The sequence below is a fragment of the Oreochromis aureus genome, linkage group 20 (genome assembly GCF_013358895.1).
Source record: "Oreochromis aureus strain Israel breed Guangdong linkage group 20, ZZ_aureus, whole genome shotgun sequence".
Lineage (NCBI taxonomy): Eukaryota > Metazoa > Chordata > Actinopteri > Cichliformes > Cichlidae > Oreochromis > Oreochromis aureus.
In genome coordinates this window covers 17,528,488-17,555,273 of record NC_052961.1, presented here as the reverse complement: position 1 = coordinate 17,555,273, position 26,786 = coordinate 17,528,488, and the positions used below count along the sequence as shown (strand labels likewise).

Here is a 26,786-nt window from a genome sequence, read left to right as displayed (position 1 = left end):
CCAGCTTTCAGTTGGTGCAATAATAATTATAATAATAACATGGAAGCCGCTCAGGAATATCTAAAAGAGCAGAACGAATTTGACGACAATGACGAACCTTCATCTTTACCTTACAATTCCCCGTTTCGCTCCACTCGTCTACACATCCAGAGGAGTAATGTCTGCTCTCGGGCTTATTTCGTCGTGGTCATGGTCTTCTTTCATGTTTACATCCTAAATGTTATCGCCCTGCTGCTCTACGTGCACTACAACAACGGGCCTGGGGATCTTGTGAGTGGAGACGGAGGGTCCTCAGCTGCTGACAGCGATAGTGGGAAGAGTCTACCCCATCCTGCCCCGTCCTCCAGAGAGCTGCATGTGGAGGACTACAGTCAAAGCTTCAGTCTCCCTCGCATTGAGGGGATACGGGTAAGAAACGGGGACAATATCGGTATGATAGTTTGACATTTCGACTGAAAGATTATTGCTCCCATATACATTACTTCCTGTAAAGTTAAGTCAGTATTTCTTTCTAGTTAAAACAGTTTCAACTGCATTTAACCAACCTGAAGTATTTAAACATGTAAAGTAATTGGTGTGACATGGAAGTGCTATAGCAAAAACCATTGTGTGTGTACACATACTTGGCCAATAAAGCTGATTCTGATTATGTCTTTTGTGCGTCTGCAGGTTGGACATGTTCAGAGGGTGTCTCTTGTCCCAGACAAAACACATGAAATGAAGACGCTTAGTCTGAAACCATTGCTGTTTGGTAAGCCTTGCAAATAAAGACCAGGTGTAAAGAAACTAAAAAAAAAATTGTATATTTTCTATTTAACATCTTTTATTTCTTTGAACTACTCTGCCTGAGTGGCACGGTGCAGCTGATATTGATTGAGCACTGTAGTTGTGACCCTCTTACTGTCTGGTAATTTTTCCTGAACCAATAGTTTGGATATGATTTGGAAAAAAAACCCAACAAAACAACAAATGAAACAAGAAAAGGTTTATTTACAGGCTTATGATTTAATTCTAAACATTGTCCCCTAACCACAGCTGTTTAGTGCTTGTTTCAGTTCAAGTCAGCTATTCGACTTTTTCTACCTAAACATATAATCCTAGTTTCTGCATCGGTATTGTTTCCACTTGCGTGCAGCTGCCATCAGGTTCTTGTCTTGTTTCTGCCAGGCGAAAGCTTTGTTGACCACCAGGCGCTCCCCTTGCACTGTTCCTGTCACAAGAAAGGTGCCGCCTCGTGGGTGTTGGCGTGTCATGTTCCTCACGCAGGTGGCATCTCTCTCCAGCCACAGCTCGATGCGCGAGCGCAGCTGACCACCTAACAAGGGTCCCTGCTTCAGGACGTCCAGTTTACCAGCCAGTGAGAACTGAGATAGACTGACTGGGCTGTATTTGAGCCTTGTCAGTCGTAGTTTCACGACTGGGAAGATGGCAGATAAGCACAAGTCCTTAGTCACATTTACTGTTTATCGAACCTTACATGTGTGTGATAATTATAAAATCAAAAAATATATATTGATACTCACCAAAATCACTCCTACAAAAAGTCTCAAGTAAATCATTTGATGAGGAGGCCTCTTCCAGCTCACAGTCCCGACAGCTCGCCTGTGGCGCTGAAATAGTTAAACCACTAATTGAATCACTTGTTGAGTAAAGTCAGCATCAGCAGGTGTGTCTGCGTAGCTAGTTTCTCACCTCTACGCCCTGCTGTGTCAGCGGTGGTGTTAGTGATGGAGGAGATACACATGAGATGGTCCGCGGGATACTGGTCACACCGCAGAATTTCGGGCCATGGGTAGCCATAGCAACTCATGATCGGTGCGCAGCTGTCCCGTACGGATTCACACAAGCTCCTGCAGGGTGAGATAAATCTGATGAAGAAGAGATGGAGAGGAAAGATGGGCAGCAATTAGTAGATGAAGGGGTTGAAATCAATACCACAGTGCTGGACAACACAACACTTGATTAAAAGAGATTTGGTCCTTGTTTTTTTGTTCTTCACACCTGAGACTGCTAATGTGATAAAGAGGAGATTTAGTTTTTTTTGGTGGCCTGGATTCTCTGTGAAATCAGGGCTTTCCCGCTGAGACTGCTGCACAGTTTGCATAGTTGTCAAAAGCGTTATCCCTTGATGACTGTGCTCCTAAATAACATTTTCATTAACCTAGCATTTTGGAAATTTCTGTTAATAAGTCTGGAGCTACTTGTGGTTATCTTCTGCTTTCAGCGATCATGACTCCTGCAGTATTACACTATCCAGTCCATTTCTAAACAAAAACATGGGACATAACGATTCCTATAAAAAGTCAGATTAATATGAAAAAAAAAAATTCTAGTATAAAAGATATATGAAAACTTACCTGTCAAGGCAGATGGGAGCAAAGAGAGAGCAGAGGAAGATGCGGGCATCAGGGTGGCACTCTCTGGCAAGGAGTGGCAACCAGCTGGCGCTCTGTTGTACAGCCTCAGCAGGAGTCTCGTGGCCCAGCAGGTTGGGCATCCTCATGGTGTTATAGCCAATGTTTTGGCACAGGGCCATCCCTAATGGGATAGAGACACAGCGAGAGGAGCTGCTGGGTTCCCATAGTTCGTCTTCGCTGATAGAAAGTGTGGACTTGAAGTTACTAATACCAGGCTCTCCTAGAACTTCACTATCCCCTCCTGGATATACTCTTGGTTTAGAAACACTGGTATCTCCTAATCCAGTTTCACTGTTGTCCACAATACTCGCCCTGTGTCCCTTGTTCTTTACCCCAGATCGAACCTTACCCTCTGCCCTCACTCGTTCCTCCATCCCTGTACTTACTCTCCCGGTACTCACCGCTAATAGACTAATAGGCCCAGCAAGCAGAAGGATGAATAGCAGGGAGGAATAATGGGAGGACATTCTGGATATTTAATGAGGACAAAGCTCTTAAGCTCAGAAGGCAAAAAGTAGGAGAAATCCTCAAGTGTCTCTTTTGAGTAATTGATGATCGCTGTGTGAAAGTGATGGAGAGGATGGCCAAATAGGTGTATTTATAGTGGGTGGTGAGCAGATCTGCATAGGAAGGGGGTAAGGGGTGGTGTAGAGAACAGTTAGGAAAAGGAGAAGAGTGCATATTAAAAGAGAAACATGGATGCACTTGCATGGATCAGCAGATATAAATGTGTATTATAGAGCCAGGTTAATCATTTGCTATTTGCATACTTTGCATACATTAAGGCATATGCAGACCCTGATAGTAGTGAAACTCGTCACTTCTTTCCAACCCACATTTTCGTTCAACCCACACTTAACTACCTTGTTTCCCTTTGTTGTCTTTGTTTATGCATTATTTATGCATCATTTTTTTTATAAATACTTCTTTCTCATTAGAAACTTGTATTGTTCTTAATAGTAAAGAGATTGTTACTGCCCACAGGAGGAGGCAACTTTCCACTAAGAGATGTTCAAGAGAAGTTCATCAGAAATTCTCCTGAAATGACAGAACATCTGAGACCCATGTGCAGATAGTAAAGTGCACGCTTTTGCATTGTGTATAAACATTTGCGTAGGATGCAAATAAAATTGGCGTTGTCCTGCTGTGCAGCCGTGGCCTGATTCCTGTTCAGACAAGCAGGTCACTTCCTTTCCGGGGGAGAAAGAGAGACAGTGGTGGGAGGGAGAAGAGGAAGGCTCAGTCCCCCTTCATTCATATCAGTTGTCACAATTAATGAGGCTTGACTGGACTGGGGGTTAACCAAGGGTGCAGTGTAAAAGGCACGGGTGACAAACAAGGCCCCTACTGTACAAGCGCCAGACCTGCCGGAAGCCTTTTATTAGGATGGAAAATGACTGAGAGACATGGATGAATTATAGGAAATCATGTTTGTAATGTTTGCCTTTATACTGTATCTAATTCAAGAATACTTATTTGTTTGTTGGTGTAACATATTTTTTGGGAAACACAGGTGGACCTGCTGAAAGAAATATTTAGGAGCCAAAAAGGAGAATTAGGAACCTCGTTTTTTTGTTGTTGAAAAACATTAATTTTAAAAACTGTAAGGCAGTTTGTCATTAAAGTTGGCATCACCCTAATGTAGAATGAACTCACACATCATTAGAGACATAAGATTCAAAGAGTCAAAATAAAAAGTATAAAATATTATAAAAAATAAACTAAAAAACGAGGAATATGTATGATTTATTCTAATTAGAACAAATTGTCTATATGGAATTGAGAACTGAGGAGAAGCTTACATTATTCTCATTCTGTAAGCTGGAAAATTTTAGATTTCCCATAAAGTTTGTAATGGATAGTCACATGGCTTTGTGCATTAGATAATGTGAAATACATTGGTATTTCAGTGCAGTATCGAGTCACATGTGCCAAAGGCTCCAATGGATCATAACATCTGCTACTACTGTCTTTATGTTCCTGTCAGAGATCCCTGGCTTCCTGTCTGAGGAGGAGTGCCGTGTGGTGGTGCAGCTGGCTCAGCTCAAGGGCTTAATGGACAGCCAGGCAACAGCATCCAGCCAGGAACAAGAGGAGTCAAACCAGCCACTGCTTTCACTCAGCACAGAAGAGGTCTTCAGTCTATTGGACTTGAACCAAGATGGGCTGCTTCAGAAGCAGGAGGTGATGAGAGAGAAACATTGTGCATCTGCAGTTGCAGGAGGAAAATTGATTTCCAGAAAAAGTCATTTTCTATGTAATGTAAAATTAGATGAACTGTCAGAACATGTTTTGCTTTCTGCTGAGATGAGAAAAACACTCTGGTCTTTCCTCTAGATTGTGAGTCATTCACATTCTCAAGATGGAACTTGGTTGAGTCCCGACAATCTACGGCAGATACTGACCGGTCTGGAATCCTGCCCAACAGGTCCGTGCTCGTGTAGTTCAAATATACATCTCTAAATTTCTTCTGTCCTGAGTGACTCTATTTAGAAAAGCATAATTGGATAAAGATGTAACTAAAATTAATTTTTAATTAATTAATTTTGAAACCTGTGTCCCTAAAATACTTGAAACCTAGAAAACATAATGTCAAAACATGCTATTCGTTTTTTTTAGCTAGTCGCAATTGGTCTCCATCTGCTTTCAGCAAACTTGTTACATACTCAGTAAATAAGTGCAGGTCAAATTCAAGTGTGTAAATACTAGGCTAGTCTCCTTCAGTTGTCTGTGAGTGCTTCTGCAGTGGCTGTGTACTGGTAAGAATAGAGTTAACTGCTCACTGGTGGCTGTGATTGCGTGCGAGTCTGTGAGTGGCAAGGCAGGAAGAAGAGTGACACCCTTTTGACCTGATAGCATTGTGCCAGGCGTTCTACACATCCCAGTCCGGATGTGCCTCGTCCTATCTCATTAAAAACCGATTATTCTCCAGCCCCTTTTCTTAATTTTCCCCCGGATACCCTGTATCCCCCCACCTCCCTCCTCCACACTTTTTGGTTTACCAACCCACCCCCCTTCCCTGGCCATCTCTCCTCTGGCACCCTGGAGCTATTGTTGCGGCTGGGACGCTGTCTCCCAGGGGAACTGATGGGGACCAGACAATCATTTTTGCTGAGAGTAAAAGCATATTTTTACAGACAGAGACAAAAGGAATTGAAGAAAAGAAAGAATGGAGGCTGTTATAGCTTACTGTTTCCTCTAGTAGAATTCAAAAATAAATCATACTGAAACTGAAATCATGACACTGCTTAACTGAAAGACTGGTTTCTTCTTACTTGTGTGTATGTCTGGCAGGGATGCTGACATTGGGGGATTTTAGGCATGTTTATGATGTATCCCAGCATCCAGGACAAGAGAAAAGTGGGAAGCTTCATAGTCAGTTCAAACAAAGGAGCAAGCATACCTGGCTTTTCCAAGGCCCAGGATCTCACCATGTGCTGCGCACACTCAGGAACAGGTCACTATCCACACACACACACACACACACACACACACTTTATTGTGGCGTTATTCATCCACACTCCTGTATCTAAGTCTTAAGATGTGTTATTGTCATAAAAAAATTTTCTTACTTTTACACAGAGTAACCAGTCTGACACGCCTGCCCTCTGCATTAGTTGAATTGAGCGAACCACTGCAGGTCATTCGCTATGAACATGGAGACTTTAGTAACTCACACTATGACAGCAGCCCTTCCAACTCAGAGACAACTTGTGCGCATACACGATTGGCAGGAAACACGTCTGCTCTCACCGAGGTCCCTTGCCGGTATGTATCTCTTCTGTTGTAATATAATGTAATATTTCTTTTTTTTTACAAAGTACTTTTAAAATTCACTTTTATTAACAGGTTGTTGTCAGACAGTTTCATGGTATTTGTGTAACAGATAACAGAACAGTGTCCCTTTTCATAGGCAGGAAGCCCTTTTCCCCCCATTTTTTGCATCTCTATTTATTGCTTCCTTTCTTATTTTATTCCAGGTATCTTACAGTTTTATTCTACCTCACCTCTGTGGAAGAAGGTGGTGAAGTCACCTTTCCTGTGGCAGACAATCGCACCTATGAGGAGCAGGTGAGTGTGCCTTCATATTGTACCTTACTTTTTCCACTGTGTTTCACACCTGCGTATGATAATTCAGAGAGATGATGAGCCATGGAAAGAAATCTGACACTTACTAGACTTATTAGACAAAAGCTGTTTACAGTTTTTTTTTTTTTTCTCGTGTCCTAGGCACTTGTCCAGGATGGAGTTGATTTAACAGACACCCAGGAGACATGTAGTAGAGGGAATCTGAGAATTAAACCTACTGCTGGGACAGTTCTCCTGTGGTACAACCATCTCTCTGATGGTAGAGGTAAGAATAGAAGATTTTAGCTATATTATTTGCACACACAGCCAGTAAGCAGTCCAGTAAGCTAATTTTGTCTGTCCGTTATTTAATAGTTTTATTTCAGTCTTATTGAATTGTGACAAAATAATCTCTGTACATCTGAATGAGTGGCAGGAAAATTCTTTGTAAAGCACAAAAGCTCATTTACTACTGAATCATTTTAAGAACAGGATCACAAATCATTCAGTGTGACATTAGACAGTATTCATGTAACCTCAGAGCTCGCCACATCCATGACACAAATAACTAGGTTTAAAAGCAGGGGTTCAGCATTGAAAACATCTCGATAACTTCACAACATATTGTATGATTAAAAAAGTCATGGTAAAAGGAAAGTGTGTCCTCTTTCAATTCTAAGGTTTTACATATCAGTCCACAATCTTCAGTCTTAATTAGATAACTGCAACCTCAGATGAACATGATCACATGACATTTTACACAGTCATTATTTTTTAAAAGCACTAAGCCAAACAGCAGAGTCAGTGTATGAAAAACATATACCCCATGATTAAATGGCTTGTACAACCATCTTTAGAAGCAGTCACTTGAGGTCAGTGTTTTCTGTACGAGTCTGTGACTTTATCTGTCTCGATGGAAGATATTTTGGCTCATGCTTCTTTACAGCTTTGCTTCATTTATTTGAGGTTTGCAGTTATCCATTTATGCACAGCCCTCTTGAGTTTCTGCAACAACATCTCAGTCAGGTTGAGGTCTGTTCTTTAACTGGGCCATTGCAGCACCTTTACTCATGTCTTTTTCAACCATTCTGTTGTTGATTTGCTGCGGTGGTTGGGATCATTGGCCCTAATTTACTAACAGTGCTTATGAACAAACAGAAAAATCTGTGATTGATCAATAGTTTCGTACCTGAATTTGTTCTTTATGAACAAATTTAGAAGTCCCTCTGACCATGTGTATAAACAACTCCCAGCCTGGCTGCCTTGCGAATTAAAAAAAAAAAAAAAAATCTTTAAACTGAATACTACTACTAAAAATAATGATAAAAATTATTATTGCTTTTCAGTTAATATTTAAGGTGTTAAAGCTACCGTAAGTAATCAGAATAGTCGAAATTGTTAGGGAATCTGGATTCTTTTTTTTTCTTTTTTTTTATTGCATTGAGTTTCTAACATGCAGCCAGTAGATTAGGCTATATGGACCTTGGCCTCCACCTGTTTTTCTTTTTTTTCGTGCCGTCTTGTTCATATCACCTTTGATTCCAAAGTTTGTTTGTTTTTTTTACTTGAACCACAGTGTCTGTCTCAGAGCAAATCATATTCAGCACTCCTGTTATTTCAGCCTGAGTGTCGCTATTCATCTATTTATTTGAACAATTGTCACTCCTGTGGAAACACTTCAGAAACCTGTGCCTTTTCTGGTTTCCTCCTTGAACTTCAGACACTATTATAGAATGACTTTCTCCTTATTTGTAGTCTACAAATGCATGCTTCTCTCCTACCATACCGTCGTCTCCGCTTTCTCTGCTTCACCTGGAGGGAAATGTGTTTCCTTATATAGAAAAATTGGGGCAGGGCAGTATGGAGATAGTATGCAAATGGTTTGGAAACTCCACAAGCCTGTGCCCACTATGGCATGTGCGTTTCATAAATCAGACGATGACTTTAAGTGGGAACTCATTTTTTGTGCAGGGTAGGAACGATTACACACATATATTAGTAAACGAGGCCCATAATCCTTTTACACGACCCAGTTTTGGATGAGCTTTAGCTGTCAGATAGAACAGCTCAAATTTGACGCTAGAATTTTTTGACATGCAAAGGAGTTCAAGGTTAAATCAATAATTATTGCAAGGTCCCCAGGCTATATAGCAAGCCCAGATTATCATCCCTCCACCACCATGCTTGACAGGTGGCATGAAGGGTTTGTGCTGATAAGCTGTATTTAAATTTCTCCAAACGTTCCAGTAGTTTTTTGGTCTGTTCAGATATAACATAGAGGATCTCTCTTGGAAACACTTCCAAACAAGCCACACTTATTCAATCTTTTTCAAATTGTACCATCATGAACGTTAGCATTTTACATGGTAACTGAGGCCTGTAGAGTCTGAGATGTAGTTCATCTGGGTTTTTGCGGTTTTTCTAATTACTGTGGAGTCTGACCTAAGGGTGAAATTGCTTTGATATCTGTTTCTGGGAAAACTGTTTCAAATGTTTTCCACTTGTGAATAATATTTTTTAACTGCAGAACGATGGACTTTAAATTGTCTTGGAAATGGCCTTATGAGTCTTCCTGTCATTGCTGCTGTCTTTCTTCTTTGGCATTTTGTTAACACACAGCTGAATTCTCCAGACCAGCAAACTGCCAGAACTTCTGCTTTTATAGAGTTTCTCACGCTCGCTGATGAACGGTTAATCAACTGAATTTGTTTAGCAGCAATGGGCTGCTGCTGCTATTTATCATTTTAATTCCTATAGAAGTAGTAAGTGCACTGCGTCTCATTTTGGCTTAACATTTGTTAAAAATAACAAATAAATAATGACATGGTGTAATGTGTCATTGTTCATCTGAAGTTGTATTTACTTAATTTAATGACCTTTTAATGTCTTGATATGTGAAACCTTAGAATTGAAAGAGGGTGTACTTTATTTTTAACCTGATTATATTTAACTTGTGGTAAATGTCAGCACAGTGCAGCAAACATCAAATCTGTAAATCATTAAGTTGTACGTCTAAATGTTCCTCACTGCTAAAACTTTTTCTTCTTCTTAAACGCTGCTTCTCTCCTGGCTTCCACAGGTTGGATGGGTGAATTAGATGAGTATTCCCTTCACGGCGACTGTCCAGTCAGACGTGGAGTGAAGTGGGTGGCCAACAGCTGGATAAATGTGGACCCAGATTACCAGCAACAAGCCCGCTACCAGAGAGTAGTTGCTCAAAGGCATCAAGCTAAATCAGGCATGGATTATCAGTCTCTCTCACACAGCGACCTCCACCAGGATCTATAGCTGGCTGTTTTTATTGAGAAAAGTCATTCTAATTTTAAAACTGGGTCAGTTTTGCGTCATTGCAGCCAATGAGTTCTGACAGATGTTTTTTTGTTTGTTTATTTTAACATTGCCAGATGTTGTAGTCAGTTTGAAAATTGCACAAAACAGCACTACATATCTCTGTCTTGCACGTTTAGTGAATTTTATTAGGGAGTTTAATTTGCAGTTATGGAGGCATATTTATATAGCACAATTAACAAGTACACATAAATGTAACAGAGGCAATGCCATTCTTTATGAAACTCCACAAGCCTTACAAATGTAGAGTAATAGTCAGATTATATATGGGCTCCATGTGTGAACAGGAAAAGATGCAGTTATGTTTAAGAGATAAGTCTGCTTACCTCCCTTCCTTTTAGGTTTACTACGCTGCTCCTCCTCTTACAGGTCTATGTCATTTATTGTTATGGAATTCAAGCCTTTTGTTACAAGCCATATTCATCACAGTATACATAAGTGAATGTGTTCCCGAGGGAAATTCCTGTGAACTCCTGTATGTCTATTTTGTTCATCAGTTTTCCTTAAAGTGAAAATGAGCTTTCATCATGATGTGTCATTTAATAAGGCGATTGCAGGAATCTTGTACACTGTATAGAATGATCACTTGTCACACTGGCTGTGCAAGGCCAGTCCTTCAGGAGTAATTTAAATTAGATTTTCTAGTATTTCAACTTGTGTGTTTTTATTCTCACAACTCAAAGCATGTTTAATTGTCTGAGACTATTTATTTCAGTGTTATTTATTGTCACCGTCTGGTGATTTAAGTTAAATGAATGCATATTTATAAAAGCTTGATGTTGCAGTGGATCTGTGTTTTATTGTATTTGATATGTCATTAAATACAGTATACAAAGCAATGGTACAAAAATATTAGTGGTGTTGTGTAACTGCTCACATCATGTTATATACAGAATCACCACTAGATGTCGTATAACATCATGTACAGTTATTTCTGTGACTTGAATATGAGGTAGTTGTGATATACACGGGGAACTTGTCGGCAATAGTCCCTTTGGATGAGCGACTGATGACGTCAGCGCATATGCGTTACTGACGTTGGGTGATGGAGTTTTCACATTCTGGGCAGACAGGTGCTGTACGTGTCTCATAAAACTCAAATCGAAACTAACTGAAAACCAACACGCCTCTTGCTTAAAACAACAGCAATCTTCAGTCTTCATTCAAAGTTGTCATGCATTAAAAATGTTGCTCGCGTGAATTAAAGATCAGCTTTATAAATGTAAAAAATACATTTTAAGAAATCTCTGAATCTATATTTATATATTTGGGGTGTATTGACATTTTTTATCTTTGTAAGCAGATCCGTAACTACGCAGAAAGACCTCTGACAGTGACAGTGAACGATAATCTGCAGACGATTACATAAAAGTGAATTTCTAGAGAAATCCAAATGCGTAGGCTAACTCTGAGTGTGCATACACCTGAGAATTCTAGCGTTTTGATTGGCGTGCTGTAAACACACACAGCTCGGCTGGATCTCGGAACCACGTAAAACATTTTTACGTTTGTTGGTTTGTTTTTCTACACTGTCGTGGCGGATCTCCAAATGCTTGTGGAGACGCATCTACGAATATTGGTTCTGTTGCCCTGACTCCGGACTCACAGGCTCGCGCTGCCGGGCTGACATACCGTAGTAATGCTGTGCTGCTGATGCTGTGCACACCGCACTGGGCTCTCCTCGGCCAATCACGTCAGCTGGCGGCGGGAGGAGGCGGGGGAAGCGTCGGTCACAGCTAACGGACAGCAGAGCAGATCACATTCTTCGTCCGTCGAATTGCGGCATACCGTTCGGGATAATGGACTTGTAACTGGGCGATTTAAACACAAAAATCATTACCCTAAGGCGCAGTATAATTTTCATTTAGCTCTTATCCATGAGATTCTTCAGGCTTACCTTCAAGTGCTTCGTGGACTGCTTTTGAATCTCCTCCTGTCAACGGCTGAACTGACCGCGGCGCTTTGTGAAATTTTCCATCTCTTGGCTGAGCTGAGGGGTTCCAACGTGAGATAATTGAAAAAAAAAAAAAACTGAGATTTTTTTTTTTCAAGAAGGAGAAATAACAAACTCAGAAGATCCAAAAAAAAAAAAAAAAAAACGAGACAACTGGAGCACTGAACAGTGTGGTTACATCTCCCTGTCTGCCTCTCTGAGCCCGCCGGGTGCCTTCTTTGGCCAGGCATTTAAAAACTTCAGCTGCCTCTGGCTAAATAAAAACAGCCAGCTTGCGCTTTTAAAAAATATAAATATATATATATACACATACATATATATATATATTTATATATATATACATATTTTGTGCCGCTACTCAGCAGTATGTCACCTGAGTTGGAAGAGAACAGCCAAGGTGAGTATGACGTACTACCTCCACTGCTTAAAAATGACTTCTTAGGTAGGGTACCATATGAGTCAGCCACTAGCTAAAAACATAAACACAAGTAGGTGAATTAAAGCATCCCTGCTTCTGCCATAGCTTTAACATTATTAGGTGAGGATAAAAGCTTCCACACAGCTTCCAGCTGCGCTTAACCTGCTTCAAGTCTATTTTTTTTACTGCATCATGCTTGTACAGAAAGGAAATATAAATAAACATGGGACCAGAAGCTAGTCATTTAAGGGTATTTGAGTCTCTAAGGCTACATCTCTAAGCCAGTGTAGCCTTAGAGATGTTCACTGGTGGTGAATACAGAAGACCCTCATGTCAGGGTATAGTCATTCAGGTTGGTTCAGCTTATGAATTTACTGTGCCTCAAGGATATGATGCAAAATACTTAGATCTGTGGTGAAGGCAGACACTGTATACCTGTGTTGCCCTCCAGGCATTTAAAAAACTTCAGCTGTCTCCGCATTATGTCCTTGAGCCATGGCCATTTTATTTAAGGACAGATTTTTTCTTGACTGTAAGCTGTTCCTCACACAGATGATTCATCAACCACAGGTATCCTCTTTTAAGGTTGCTCTGTAGATGCTCACATACCTTACCTTCCCCACTCTTTTCTCATCCTCTGTTCACACACCCCCTCAAAACTGCTCTGATCTGGATTCATCTGCCTTTGAATCCAGCAAAGAGCGGCTCACTCTAATATCGTGGAAAGGCACTAAGTGCCACGTTACATTTGTGTTTGAGTGGTGCATGAGAAAGAAGAAAAGCTTTGTAAGTAGCAGGGGAGCTTGAGATGTACCTTGAGGCGGCTTTATGCTGTGTTGTACCGCAGCACACTAATCAGTCTGTCTGTGAGACAGAGAGAATGAACATCGGGGGAGGGTGCAGTGATGACAGTATAACTGCAAATGGATGTGGGCAGTTTGCAAAAACAAATCTCATGTATGTGTATATTAAGATGTATTACGCTCCTGTTACCGCTGGGGGGGAAAGTACGTAATAACTGGCCAAGCTTGCATTGACTATTTTAATGAATGGAAAGCGTGCAGCCTCTCTTTCTCTCTATTCAGCACGAGTGTGGTCTAAGAGACCAGAGCTGGTCTGTCCCCAGTGCTGACGTGTGATGCAAAGATCTGAAACTGTATACTTGCCAGATGATGTGTTGTAATATTTTATGCTGTTGTTATATTAATGCCATTTAGTCATTTCCATATCTTTGTGCTTGTTTTTGAATCAACCCTGTTCTTCTGTCCAGGTGAAATCAGTGTTCCCCAGCTGGACGCAGGGGCACTGTCTGAGGAGGAGGGCAGCGCATCAGCTCGCCCTCTGGTGCCTGTGCCTGGGGTGGGCTCAGGGTGCGATGACGGCGGAGGGGGTGGCCCAACGCAGACCCAGGACGATGCTGCGGCTGGAAATGGGTCTGTAACAGTACCAGCAGCGGAGAGAGAAACCTGGACCAGACAAATGGACTTCATCATGTCCTGTGTGGGTTTTGCTGTTGGCTTGGGCAACGTGTGGCGGTTCCCTTACCTGTGCTACAAAAATGGAGGAGGTGAGCTCTCCTGAGCACTGTGTAAATGTTCTGTGAGTAAAAAGTTAAGTGTGTATGACTGAGAAGCGGCATGGTGGCTCTGTGTTTAACACTGCCGCTGTGGGGCAAGAAGGTTACGGGTGCAAACCAGCTGGTTGGCTTTCCGTGTGCATGTTCTTCCTAGCACAGATCAGAGACACGCATGTTTGGCTAATAAGCGATTCTATTGGTAGTAGATGTCTCTGTTGGACTGGCACCCTTTATCCTGCCTCCCAACTGTTGTCTGGTGGGATAGGTTCCAGCCACAGCATAAAATGGATAAATGACTGGTATTAAAAGCTAAAGAAAAAAAGCTACCACTAAGTATGAAATATAAATGTGCAAGAAAAAGTTAGGGTCTAGTTTGAATACATTAAAGTTCTTTTAATGCATGGATGCATTATTTAAAATAACCAATCTGGAAGATCCTTCATTTCACACCACTGATGTTATCTCCAAAAATTATACCAAAGTTATACCATGATAATTGCCCTTGTATCAAAAGGTGTCTCAGCTATCAGCCCCGAGGGTCACAATGCTGGTGAAAAAGTCCACTATTTAGCCACAAAACCACAATGGGACTAAGTCCTCACTGACCTCTTTATAATTAATAAAATACTATGAATACAATGATCAGCAACAAAAAATTCAACAATTTCCATGGTGGCATGAATAAAGTATTTATCTATCTGTGTATCTATGTATAAAATATTATTTAATTCAAAAAAGATTACGAGTTACAATTAGCTTGGTATCAAAATGAAACGTGTATTTAAAAAAGAGATTCTGGGGAAAACAACGTTTCTAAGTTATCCTTTAAAGTATGATTCTCTAACTGAACGATCATTCAGCAGCTAAAATAAACTCAGATAGGCAGAAGGACAACCGTGAAAGTCAATGCGATGAGATAAAGTTAGACAAAGCAGGGCCTGCGTGGCTGTGAACACGTAGCTCAAAAGCCGTGCCCCATCATGTGATATCACCATATTTATTATAGCTGCCTGTTGCTTCATAGGCAGACTTAGGCCAAGCTGTCCTACGATCTTCCTCTTCCTTATGTTGGCATATGATGTTATTTGAGCTGTTTCAAGTCCTCCTTTCATCTGTGCCAACTTTGTTCACTCGTTACCTGACCTGACTGCAGCTTTTGGCTTAGACTTGTTCCTTATCTCTCTTATCTCTGCCCTACCCACTTTTCATTTTATTATGAGGTGTTTAGTTGAAGTAAAACTAAATGAGTGACCGTGTGTCTTAGTCCAGCCCTTTTTGTCTCCCGCCTATGTGTCTTGTGACGAGTGGCTCTGATACCCACCTTCTGGTATCATATAACAATAGCCTGCCTCACACAGTCCACCCCCCTGTGTTCCTGCCCAGCACTCATGAGACAAACAAAGGTGCTCTCTCCCACCCGTCTGCTGATAAGGAGGCATATGGATATGTCACACAATAACCGTCCTGTGACTGCGCCCCGTCCTTTCCCTCCTCGTCAGCGCAGTAACATCCGCTACAGTACTTCACTTTCCACCTTTGACCAACCCAGCGTACACCTTGTAACTCAACAAAAAGTATCAGATAAGAGCTGAGGCTTTTAGTGAGCACTGCTTGTTGGTGAAACAAGGACACGCTCCTCTGGAGACAATAACAGGTGAATACACTGTGAAAGCACAAAATTATTGCCCTGACAATCTCATCGTTTTATTTGTAACCCAGCTGTTAGGCCTGATGTGTCCGGTTTAGCTATGATTAGAGAGGATTTACTTAAGCCTATTAAGGATGCAGTTGCGTGATGATTTGGCCAATTTGTTTGGGTATGTCAGCACAAGAATTTTCTCCACTCATTCCATTCAGTCTTCCTATCGCATCTTTCTCCCCTTCTCTCTCTTTTCCTCTCTCTGCATCTCTCTCAGTCTCCCACCCCTTTCTCCCTTAGACTCTCGCTCACGAATGCTTCCTTATATGGCTACAGCCCTCTCCTCTCAGAGAATCACATAAAGAAAAATGAAGCGGATGAGAGAGAAATTGTAAAGCACTTGCAGAGCGAACCAGGTCAATGCCTTCGTGTGTCATTTTTGTTATTTGTTGAATCTCTGACACGCTGTTGTCCTAATTTTTCTGCCAGCCTCTCTGGTAATCTGTCCATCTTTCCCTCCTTTCTTCTTGGCCTCTTTCTGCTCTGCGTCATAGCTGGTCATGTGACTCCCTCCCATCTGCACGCTGTGGTGGCATAAGCGAGTTATGTTTATTACTATTCCAGCCAAATCATTGCAGGTAGATACAGGGAAGTAAATTCCTTGTGCCGCTTTTTTTTTTGCACCTTTTTGCTATGTTTTCTTCTTCCTCATCAGAGCAGGCTATAGTGTGAGAATTCAAAATGAAGTTATTTATAGAAAACACTTGCTCTGAGCCAGCTGCTGCTGATCAAAACAAGACAAGTCCTAGATGTCTCTATCAGGACTAATAATTCCCATCTGAGTCCATTGTCGTCTCACATTCCCATTTTTCTGTCTCCTCACCTTGCAGTTTCAGAGTTCAAGGACAAACTAGTGCAGTTGCCTCTGCACGCGGGAGACATTGTCTCCCACATTGACTTTCAGCACAGCTTTTATCTGTGGCCTTGTCTGTCCTCCTCCCTGACTCCACCCCCCCCTGTGTTCTGTATTGCTTCTTCCTGTGCTGAACGCTTAATTACTATGAGCCTTGTTGGTGCGTGTGCAGTTTGCGTTCTTAAAGACATTAAATATGACTTTCATGTCATGTTTTCTGGCTGTTTTTTTGTCACACATATTCAAAGAGCCTGAATTTGTTAATTCTGCAGTTGAAATTAGAATAAATTATAATATGAATTAGTTGAATTTAATGCTAATGATATAATTAGTTGAAGATTTGAAGATATTAATGAATAGCATTTAACTGTCTCTAAATATGCTTCGTAGCATAACTTCTGTGGGACATGAAAAAATGAAGTAATGTATTTCTCCATAGTTACTCATAGTTGTTTAATTTAGCACATGAGGCATTCATTATGTTTATTAAACAATATTGATATTACTATAGTACAGTATTGAACACTGTTTCTACCTGCCTGTGATGAGTATGAGTGCCGTGTGTTGCAGGGGTTTTCCTGATCCCTTACTTGTTGATTGTGTTCATCGGGGGCATCCCAGTCTTCTTCCTGGAGATTGCCCTGGGACAGTTCATGAAGCAGGGAGGGGTCTCTGCCTGGAACATCGCACCCCTCTTTAAAGGTACCTGCATGACATTTATCTGAAAAGCTATAAATCTAGCCACCATTTTTTGATTTAGAGCTCACCTCTCCTCCTCCATTAGGTCTGGGCTTGGCCTCAATGGTGATCGTGTTCTTCTGTAACACCTACTATATCATGATCCTGGTGTGGGGCCTCTACTTTCTCTTTCACTCTTTCACTAACCCACTGCCTTGGGCCACCTGCGGACATCCCTGGAACACCCCCAACTGTACACAGGACTTTCGACGCACCTGCCACAACCGCAGTACTTCCCAGCCTGCTCTACCATCGTCTGCCGCCTCCAACTCCAGCCTCCTCTCCTCCGCATCCCCGCTGAACCTCTCCTCAGCCCAGCTCCTCCTCAATGGCAGCTGCATGGATGCTGAGGGCCTGCGTTCTCCTGTCATTGAGTTTTGGGAGTATGTCATCCCTTGATTAAGCAGGCTTTCTGCAGTTTTTAAGTAGATTTTTAAGGCTGTGCACACAGTGTTTTTTTTACCAGTTGCAAAATGCATCTTATTTTAAATTTTGCTGGCATTTATATGCCATTTGCAGGATGTATAAGGAAATATAGTTTCACTTGGAATCCAGCTGTGCACTTTATATTTTAATATTATTTACCTCATAGCTTTAAATGTCTTTGTTGTGTTTGGAAACAATGTTTTTCACATCTTTTGTTCTTTCTTCTAGACGTAAAGTGCTTCGTCTGTCTGGAGGGCTGCACGAGCCCGGTGATATAAGTTATGAGATGGTGCTGTGTCTTATAGCCACCTGGATCATTGTTTACTTCTGCATGTGGAAAGGAGTTAAATCTACTGGCAAGGTAAAGTATTTTCTGCCTGTGCAATACATAATACATAATATTACAGGGCTGAGTGCAGATTAATATTTATATCTGTTAGTATGCTGCACATAAAAGGCTGTCAGGGATCATGGAGTGCAGTCTAATGTTCGAACGGCTTCATGGAAAGATTTAAATAATTGCAGCATTTTTGCCCTTTGACCCCAAATCAGCTTTAGTGTAATGTGGGGATCAGTGTCTAGACTGAAACACAAATGACTCTAAATATATGCATACTTTTATTCTTTTAAAAGTTAGTCATATTCTGTATATCTTTTCACTCGGGCTGCAATCCCTAAATCTTTATTATGTAACGCTCTGCGTACAGACTGCTCAACCTTCCGTTTTGTAGTTGGCAAAAAAATGCCCATTCCTCATTCTTTTGAATCTCCTTATGCTGTAGCATATTGAGATGTGTGTGTTTGCATACTTGTGTCTCCAGAGTAGCCAAAGCTCATAGAGAGACGGAAAAAATAATGAAAGCCACTGAGCCAGCCAGCTATAAGCCGATTAGTAACTTTCCACCATGTTTGAAAGCTGGAAAGGGGCTTTTCTGTCCATGTTCTCCCCTAGATCAAGGCAAATATGTGCTTTCTCACTGCTTTGCTCTCACCATACTGAAGCTTGGACTTGATTTTTCTATAAGGTAGCAAGGTAGCAAGCTGTGACTTTCTCTGTATAATGTGACAAAGACTGCATTCTGAAAAGGACTGCCAAAACCCCCTGCTATTGCAGGAGGTTTACAAAATATCTGGCTTTCCATTTACAGGCTACCTTTTCTCCAAAGTAATATGACAGGCCTCATTACACATCTACTACAGGAAGGACCTAATGGGCTTCTACTTATGACACGAGTATTTGCAAAGCAGGTAATTGTTTAATCAAAGTGATAAAAACATGCTTAGGCCCAGCTAGATAAGCTGATGAACCATGTTGATAAGCGTTAAACATTTCCAGCTAACCTGTTCATTTAAAATGAGGGGCCCAACTGTTTAGTTTTGTACTTTCACTTAATGCAAGTTACTGCACAGTCACAAACTTGACCTCCCCACCCCCAGTATGTCCCAGAAATTTTCCTAAAAGTATTTATAGGTGTGCTTAACAAGTCTTGTTTTTATCTCTCTGCAGGTTGTGTACTTCACAGCTCTCTTCCCTTACCTGGTTCTGGTTGTTCTTCTTGCCCATGGGGTCACTCTGCCTGGAGCGTTGGATGGCATTGTTTATTACCTGAAACCAGACTGGTCCAAACTCGGAGAAGCACAGGTTTAACTTTTGCATAAGCTTTGCTTTGGATAACAACTGTTCAAATGACATCTAAGAAATGTAAGTCAAAAAAATTTTGGGAAAAATTACTCACATGTGTCTTTTCTATAATAGGTGTGGATAGATGCCGGCACTCAGATTTTTTTCTCCTATGCCATCGGACTAGGTGCCCTGACTGCGCTGGGTAGCTACAATCGCTTCCATAACAACTGTTACCAGTGAGTTTATACACAACATAAAATCAGACACTACTGTCACTGAAAGGGGCCCAAAATCAACACAAAGACATAGCCTGAATCTGCATTCTGTTTCATGTGACTGTGGACTTCAGTACTAAAATAAACCAGAAAAAAATGTATTTCCACTACAAATAGGCTTTCTTTCACTATACACCCACTGACAGGGAGAAGCGCAACCTCAGCCTGACCTTGCTAATGATCACATGAAGACCCAAAAAGATCTGAAACATTCCCTCACTTGCACTTTGAATGCTTTATTGTAAGATCTGCTCTTTTCTCTGAACCCCACTATGACTATTAGACTAAAACTCTATGCATTAGAAGTCTGATCGAAGACTCACAGTCATAAATAGTCGTAAATATATAAGAGATCTATTTTATCTTCAAGCAAACATCCCTTTATGCATTTCCAACAAATGTAGAATATCAAGCATGCACTCAATGGCTTCAATGAAAGTTTTCATTGGTTTGTAAGCTTGCATATGTTTAACCAGAACAGACAGATACGTAAACCTATTAAGAGCCTTTTGGGGTATTTGGCTACAAAGTAGTAACACGGATTTTATTTTGATAAATCTCAAGCACTTACTTATTTAGAGGGCCCTTAACAGCATGGGCCACATTTTTATCCTCTCTTGACCACAAGTGAAAGTTGAAAAATGAGTTCACATGAGAGTTTTTCAGCCCTGTTTCTTACACACATTAAAGTAGGCCCAGAAATAGATGGCAAGATTTCTATAAGCTATTCTTAGAGTTGAGCATGTAATATATTTTTCATCTGGGGTACAGATTTCTTGCTTTAAAAGTAAACCAAACATAGCTTGATTTATGAGCTTTTAAGTCACGATGACTGCATAGGTTTAGGTAGAGCTGGGCGATATGACCCAAAATTCATATCTCGATATTTTTTAGCTGGATGGCGATATACGATATATATCTCGATATTTATTTTCTTTAAGCCATAAGGTAAGAACAAAAAGAGAGTTTAGTCAAAGCTGTGTCCTAGATGTCACACAGGCACTTTTATTAACATACAGCGTAGATGTACATGAAGAATTCTCTAATAAATTATCAGCGTTTATTAAATAATAATGCTCCATAAATAAAAGAACACAATGTTGTTTTTGTGCATAACAAAAGCTCACAATTGTGCAGTCAAAATGTAAACTAAAAGATGCTGAGCATAATAACAAAGAGACAGATTTCACAGCTGCTCCCAAGTTCTACTGCATGACTGACAGCCTGCAATTTGAAATCCTCTTAACCGTGTCTCTGCACAGGTGCCATTTATGGTCCTTATACACACACACTACGGTAATATTACGTTGAAGCACAGTACGTATCACTCCGCGAGGCTCCACTACGGTAGCCGTAATGCTCCGACAATCTATCAAGCGGTGCAGCTCCGTAGCTCACCAAAGTCGTACTGAAACATTTTTGACAGATTGCTGTGCGCCGTCTAGCACATGAAAAACTGTTCGCGGTCATCAAGCACAACCAGAATTCATACATAATGCGCGCGGTCAACTTTTGAGAGAATGAAAGGATTTCAGGCCGTGCATGGCGTTAGCGTGGTTAGCTCGTTAGCGCGTTAGCTCATTAGCGGTTAGCTCTCTAACACATTGACGCCGTCCAGCCCCAAGCATGGGGCAATCCGCGCGTAACACGGAGATTTGCCGTGTTCATCTTGTCGTTGTCTGCAGGTGAAGCTTTGGGGGAGGAGGGAGAGTTGTTCACTGAAGGAGAGACGAGGCCCAGTAACGCAGCGTAGAGACAAAAATGGACGGAAGAGAGGCAAACTTACGCTCCACAAGTATAGTTATAACGTAACATAGACTATATCGATATAAACGATATTGTCACATCTTATATCTCGTATGAAAATATATCGATATTTTTAAAAAACTCGATATATCGCCCAGCACTAGGTTTAGGGATCAAACTATCAGCATGCCCATCTGCTGGTTCACCACTTATATGCCCCATATAAACTTCTTAAATCAGTGCACACACTGCCATAAGAGAATCTTTTACTGACTCAGGTGTGAATTGTTTAGAATATAGCAGTCAAAGGTCACAGTCATTGTGACCTCGCAAAACATATTCCTGGCCATAATGCAATAATTCCTCTGCTGATTCATATAAACACTGATATAAACACAGCCTAAGAATGCTAGCTGTGCACAAAAACAGCCAAGTAGTGATGCAAGCAAGAAGAACTGGATATTTCCATATATCATTTAATATTTATGATCATTTGACATATCTCTTCAAACTATGACAGAAAAATGCAGTTTTATTGAGCAGTTTCTGGTGCCAAAGTTGCAAAGAAACAGCACACTGTTTTGCACCAAAGTCCTGGTCCAGCAAACTTCTTGGCTATGAGGGTAAAAACCTCAACCATGCAAGGGGGTGAGACCTGGCCAGTGAAATTTGCCCCTGTAGTGATGCTGGCAATTATTTTATTTTTAGCCTGTGGCGATAACCTCTTCTGGATTGAGCTTGATAAACCATTGATTGAGCTTTTATCAAAAGTTTAATCATTTACAAGCGTGCTACAAGTATAGATACAGGTATGTGGGGGGGTTTTTGCCTCGCTAACCAACACAGGAATTTCAAAAACCTACACAGAATGAAGTCTTCAAGTGAAAAATTCATATGAAATAAAGAAATAACAGATATAAATGACAGACAAAATACAGTTTTTTTGAAAGTCCATCTATAAGTTGTGGAATATTAGGAAATGTAAATAAAAGTTCTAGACATTTATCGTAGATAAAGTTGACACCACTTTTTAATAACCAAAAGATGAACAGTTCTAGTATTTTATAAAAAAAATAAGTAGTTTATTAGAGTGAGTGATTGGATCCTCTGAATATACTTACACAGTGTATACACACAAATAGTAAGTTAAAAAATAAAAGTAAAGTTGGGGGTAGTTTTAGATAGATGGTAGCAGTTCTGTTATGTTTAGTATAACTTTTTTAATTCAGCATTTAACAACTATGTTTCCTGGTGTGTGATGACAATTACAGCCTCAAAGAGCGGCTCCATAACTTTAAGTCATTTGAACAGTTTGGGTCTTATTACGGACTGCTTTCTTAAAACAAACTGTCATTCTGACTTGTTTTGATTGTGTACATCCACACACATTCTTTTGTGCACTGCCTCAGATTCGTACAGATAGTGGACTGAATTGCTGTTGAATGCATTTGTGTAACAGTGTTATAATAAACATCACAATGCAACTGTTGTTCGTACATTCTTCATATCAGTCAGCATTCTTGGTTAGACTTGTCAGAATAAACAAAGGATGCCTGCTCACCATGTAGGCAGATAACAGAGACGTTGTTGACTTAATACTCATTAGAACATCCAATCTCCTAACATCACTGATATGCATCATAGATATACGATATATTGCATATATGGAACACGTAGTCAAGTAGTTTTCCTTTCATTCTGTATCCTCCGTGACCTTGAGACAGGCTTATGTGCTCTCTATTCTCCACCTGTCAACTGCAAAGACAACATCTGCTTTTAGAGAAATTGCTATTGATCCCCAATTTAGCATCCCGGCCCATCTCTACTCTCTATGCCAGTGTTTGTCTTGAGTCTCTGACACAGGCTTCATGTTACAGCACAAAATAATGCATCCTTTTATCTCATTTGATTATTTTATCTGATAGTTTCCTTGGGTTTTTTCAATTCTTCTTTCTTCTTCTCTGTATTTCTGTGTAGGGATGCATTTGTGCTCGCTCTCATCAACAGTGGAACCAGTTTCTTTGCCGGCTTTGTGGTATTCTCTGTGCTGGGTTTCATGGCTACAGAACAAGGAGTGGACATCAGTAAAGTAGCTGAGAGTGGTAAGAATACACCTTCCCCCCTGACACGCTGTGTAATTTGTATTAAGTAATAAGCGTCACCAGTGAGAGCCACATGTCCATAATGATGGCTCTGTTTCTTAATGTGCAGGTCCAGGCCTGGCCTTTATAGCCTATCCCAAGGCTGTGACTCTGATGCCTCTGGCACCGCTCTGGGCAGCACTTTTCTTCTTCATGTTACTCATACTGGGGCTGGACAGTCAGGTACTAATGACTGACTTTCCTTTATGTCATAATTTTGGAGAAAGAACTTGTCTTACACAAGATATATACTAATTTTACTCTAATCTTACGTGCTTCTATTTTTTGGTGTCAGTGTAATTCCTTCTCTTTTTCTCTAATCCTTTCCTTTCACTAAGGAGGACAGAAACAGCCTGAAAAACCACTTTTAGGATTGCATTTCTCAGCTGCCTGTTTGTTGTGTGTCTGTTTGAGCCACTGCCTACATCCATTGTTTTACAGCCCAGGGATTTGTCAATGAGCTTCTGTGTGATTCACACAGAGAGCGTCTGTCTGCTCTCCATTCATTTACTCTCACTTTCAATTCTCTCCCTTTTCTTTCCCTTCTTTTTTTTTAACTGGCATAGCCTATGAATATCCTGCCATCTCTATTAAATAATGTAAAAATAGCGTCGCAGCTGTTATCTGCTCCACTCATTATGGATGCTGAAATATGTTTCTGCAGAGATGCGCATAAACATTCTTTTACAGGGAGACAGAAACTGTTCATGATATAATTCTAACCTGCAAACTTTCAAGTGTTACTTCAGTGCATCTGATGTACGACGATTGTCTGAACGAGGAGTTTATAGAGTAGTTAGGGATGATACAGCGTCCACCTCTGTACTGAAAACAAGAACTAGCTCATTTCTGCACCTTCATGGATATTTTTGTGTGGTATTTAATGTGTCTGTGATATCAGACAAAAATACTAACACACACAGAGTCAAAGGATTCTCATTCACTTTTCTTCCTCTATGTTGCCTCTTTTTCACCTCCAGTTTGTCGGGGTTGAAGGTTTAATAACGGGAATCATGGACATGCTGCCCCCGAAATCTGCCCTAGGCTCGCTTCGGCGAGAGGTAGTAGCTGCCATCTGCTGCATCATCTGCTTCCTCATTGACATGTCCATGGTTACTGAGGTAAAGTCAAACTTTTTTATTGTTAGATGTCATTTAGTTGTATTCTTCAGAATTACGTATTTTTCTAGTTAGCTATTTGTAGATTACTACAGAGTACCTTTTTTGTATTATTCTAATAAGTAGGCAGATTTTATTTCTTACCAGTCTTGTAGTAAAGATACGTGTCCTTTATGTAGCTTCTCAAGTTCTCCATCATAACCTCCTTTAACTAATAATAAAATGTGTCTGTTGAAACTTGTAATTGGAACTGTAAACCACTCTTAGAAACAAACTGCTCACATATTGGCCCTTTTAGCCTTGTACCGCTGCTATGCTCCTAAATTTGTTAGAGTGAATGGATTCTGTCATTCAGACGTAGCTTTCAGTTTAGATTCATGGAAAGATTAACGGAAGGAACTGCATGTCTGAAATGGACTATGAATTATTAAAAGGATGGCTCTGATGGTCTTCTGCTCTCACTGTTTCTATCAGGGAGGGATGTATGTCTTCCAGCTGTTTGACTACTACTCTGCCAGTGGCATCACGTTGTTGTGGCAGGCCTTCTGGGAGTGTGTGGTGGTTGCATGGGTGTATGGTGAGACTGTGCTTCACAAATACAGTACAAATTATACAAACTGCACCATTCAGGGCATTCTCATGACATCCTTACGTTACCCCTGTCAGGCGCAGACCGTTTCATGGACGATGTAGCTCGTATGATCGGCTATCAGCCCCTACCCTATATGAAGTGGTGTTGGTCCTACATCACACCTTTTGTCTGTGTGGTACGTGCTACTTCATTTTTTTTTTTTAAGTAAACTGTATCTGCAAGTGGAAAACTAGTAATATCTTGGCATTCATATAGGGAGTGTTCCTGTTCCACGTGGTTAACTACAAGCCCCTGACCTACAACACAGTGTACACATACCCCATCTGGGGTGAAGCACTTGGCTGGGCGCTGGCCCTGTCCTCTATGCTTTGTATCCCTGTCACTGTTCTCTACAAACTACTGCGCTGCAAAGGATCTCTGCGGGAGGTCAGTATTCATGGGTGCTGGCATGTCTGTTCATTTGCATTCTCCTGTTTCTGTTTACTTTTGATCAGTAGGAATGCGTCTCCCTGGATGTTGCCATCGCTCGTCTATGAATTATTTGTTCAACTGATTTCCTCATTAATCATTAAAGAGGGCTCATTGCAGAAAACTAAATCGTCTGTCCAAAAAACAAACCAAAAATCAATGTCATTGTGTTTTTACTCTGTAGCGCTGGCAGCACCTAACCACACCAGTTTGGGGCAGACATCACCTGGAGTACCTGGCCCCTGAGAGTGAGGCTAAACTGCTGCCCCCTGCAGGAACCAAGGGGACACTGCTCTTTGAGAGTGTCATCTGATGAGCTGAGCTCTACAGAACAAAAGGGCCAAGGTCATCTTTGACAGCAGCAGACACGTACATACGCAAACAAACTTATAGATTAATTACACACCCTTCCGCTTTAAAACTATAAGAAAGACCTGGACAATGGACCAAAGATTAGATTGGAGAAAAACAACCATGTAGTCATCACATGCTGATATACCCTCTGCTCTGTTTTCTGACTCTACCTCGCTGGCTTGCCCGTCTCTTTCTATCCCACTCCTGCGTTTGTGCTGTTCTGTCCTGTATTGCTTTGTCTGTGTGATGTGTCCAGTGTAGTTTGCAATATCTTCCCTTTCCGCGCCTTCCTGTCCACGTTTTAACAGCCTCACCTCACAAGCAGTCATGCCATCTTCAATGAGCATAAACTTAAAAGAGTTTGATGACTTGTTTTAAAATTAAAGACCTCATATCTGCTGCTGATAGTGCCACGGTCTGAATGTTTATGTGTGTAGATGCACGTATGCCTGTGCCCTTGTGTTTATAACCCTATGTCATCACGTGCGCGTGTGCGTGTCTGTATGAACGGGTGTTGCGTTAGACCGTGGCGGTGGTATTTTCCATTTATATGTAACATTGCCTTCGGCCATTGTTTCCTGCCAACTGTTCTCTGTGAATTAACTGTACAAAAAAACAAACTTCCATTTGTTAAAAACTAAAATGATCATGACAAGCAATGCATCACCAATTCCAGCTATGTATTATAAACTAACTTAAGTATCCAGTGTGTTGTACGGTCTGTGAATCAGTGTTAATATTTGGAGGGGATGATGATTATTATTTCCACACGAAGAGAAGGAGAGAAACCTCTGGGTGAGCTGTTTAAAGAGCAGGAGGCTGGGATGTCGGGAGGGGAGAGAGAATTGCTGTGACACCTGGAGAGATGCAATAAATGGCCAGATAAAGATGGATGTAATGTGTTTTTTATGGGTCTTTATTTACATACTCATTCATTTTTATTCAAATAAGATACGCTGGATATGTACAGA

At 40.9% G+C, this 26,786-nt stretch overlaps 4 protein-coding genes across 5 annotated transcripts in view; 2 read left to right on the top strand and 2 right to left on the bottom strand.

The window, feature by feature from the left end:
* LOC116330836 (cyclin-dependent kinase 17-like) overlaps window positions 1-245 on the bottom strand; it is a 39,799-nt gene extending 39,554 nt beyond the window's left edge. Inside the window, exon 1 of the mRNA XM_031753284.2 lies at window positions 110-245. The gene's annotated coding sequence lies outside the window, so the exon portion shown is untranslated. The remainder of the gene's footprint in view (window positions 1-109) is intronic.
* On the top strand, window positions 27-10,846 carry LOC116330835 (transmembrane prolyl 4-hydroxylase-like). Its single transcript, XM_031753281.2, has 9 exons — window positions 27-408; window positions 670-751; window positions 4,405-4,601; window positions 4,755-4,845; window positions 5,712-5,874; window positions 6,000-6,185; window positions 6,398-6,488; window positions 6,648-6,771; window positions 9,565-10,846. Exons 1-9 carry the CDS (start codon window positions 40-42, stop codon window positions 9,771-9,773), a joined length of 1,512 nt encoding a protein of 503 aa, XP_031609141.2. The 5' UTR covers window positions 27-39; the 3' UTR covers window positions 9,774-10,846.
* On the bottom strand, window positions 996-11,563 carry LOC120435290 (secreted frizzled-related protein 5). The gene is made up of 5 exons (XM_039604583.1): window positions 11,466-11,563; window positions 2,358-2,538; window positions 1,693-1,868; window positions 1,524-1,610; window positions 996-1,417 (listed from the first exon to the last, which is right to left on the bottom strand). The coding sequence occupies exons 2-5, from the start codon at window positions 2,534-2,536 to the stop codon at window positions 1,098-1,100; spliced, it is 762 nt and encodes a 253-aa protein (XP_039460517.1). The 5' UTR covers window positions 2,537-2,538; window positions 11,466-11,563; the 3' UTR covers window positions 996-1,097.
* Window positions 10,864-26,708, top strand: si:ch211-117c9.5 (sodium- and chloride-dependent creatine transporter 1). Of its 2 annotated transcripts, none has more exons than XM_039604581.1 (14): window positions 10,864-10,906; window positions 13,476-13,772; window positions 16,904-17,035; window positions 17,118-17,454; window positions 17,726-17,858; window positions 19,005-19,139; window positions 19,254-19,357; window positions 23,120-23,244; window positions 23,354-23,466; window positions 24,264-24,404; window positions 24,876-24,978; window positions 25,068-25,168; window positions 25,249-25,419; window positions 25,646-26,708. In XM_039604581.1, exons 1-14 carry the CDS (start codon window positions 10,879-10,881, stop codon window positions 25,772-25,774), a joined length of 2,049 nt encoding a protein of 682 aa, XP_039460515.1. In that variant the 5' UTR covers window positions 10,864-10,878; the 3' UTR covers window positions 25,775-26,708. The 2 variants fall into 2 exon arrangements, with proteins under 2 accessions (XP_039460515.1, XP_031609126.1); XM_031753266.2 differs by lacking the exon at window positions 10,864-10,906 and adding an exon at window positions 11,518-12,184.
* The last annotated feature ends 78 nt before the right edge of the window (window positions 26,709-26,786 follow it).

What these genes read in the sequence shown, in the direction of transcription:
- LOC116330835 (XM_031753281.2), top strand. Translation starts at nt 40, where the DNA reads ATGGAAGCCGCTCAGGAATATCTAAAAGAGCAGAACGAATTTGACGAC. An exon ending in TCTGAAACCATTGCTGTTTG is followed by an intron (nt 752 to 4,404) that starts GTAAGCCTTGCA and finishes TGTTCCTGTCAG; the next exon opens with AGATCCCTGGCTTCCTGTCT. An exon ending in ATCGCACCTATGAGGAGCAG is followed by an intron (nt 6,489 to 6,647) that starts GTGAGTGTGCCT and finishes CTCGTGTCCTAG; the next exon opens with GCACTTGTCCAGGATGGAGT.
- si:ch211-117c9.5 (XM_031753266.2), top strand. Translation starts at nt 12,154, where the DNA reads ATGTCACCTGAGTTGGAAGAGAACAGCCAAG. An exon ending in GTTGGAAGAGAACAGCCAAG is followed by an intron (nt 12,185 to 13,475) that starts GTGAGTATGACG and finishes TCTTCTGTCCAG; the next exon opens with GTGAAATCAGTGTTCCCCAG. An exon ending in GTGCTACAAAAATGGAGGAG is followed by an intron (nt 13,773 to 16,903) that starts GTGAGCTCTCCT and finishes CGTGTGTTGCAG; the next exon opens with GGGTTTTCCTGATCCCTTAC.
- LOC120435290 (XM_039604583.1), bottom strand. Translation starts at nt 2,536, where the DNA reads ATGGCCCTGTGCCAAAACATTGGCTATAACACCATGAGGATGCCCAAC. An exon ending in GCTCCCATCTGCCTTGACAG is followed by an intron (nt 1,869 to 2,357) that starts GTAAGTTTTCAT and finishes CTTCTTCATCAG; the next exon opens with ATTTATCTCACCCTGCAGGA. An exon ending in TGACACAGCAGGGCGTAGAG is followed by an intron (nt 1,611 to 1,692) that starts GTGAGAAACTAG and finishes TAACTATTTCAG; the next exon opens with CGCCACAGGCGAGCTGTCGG.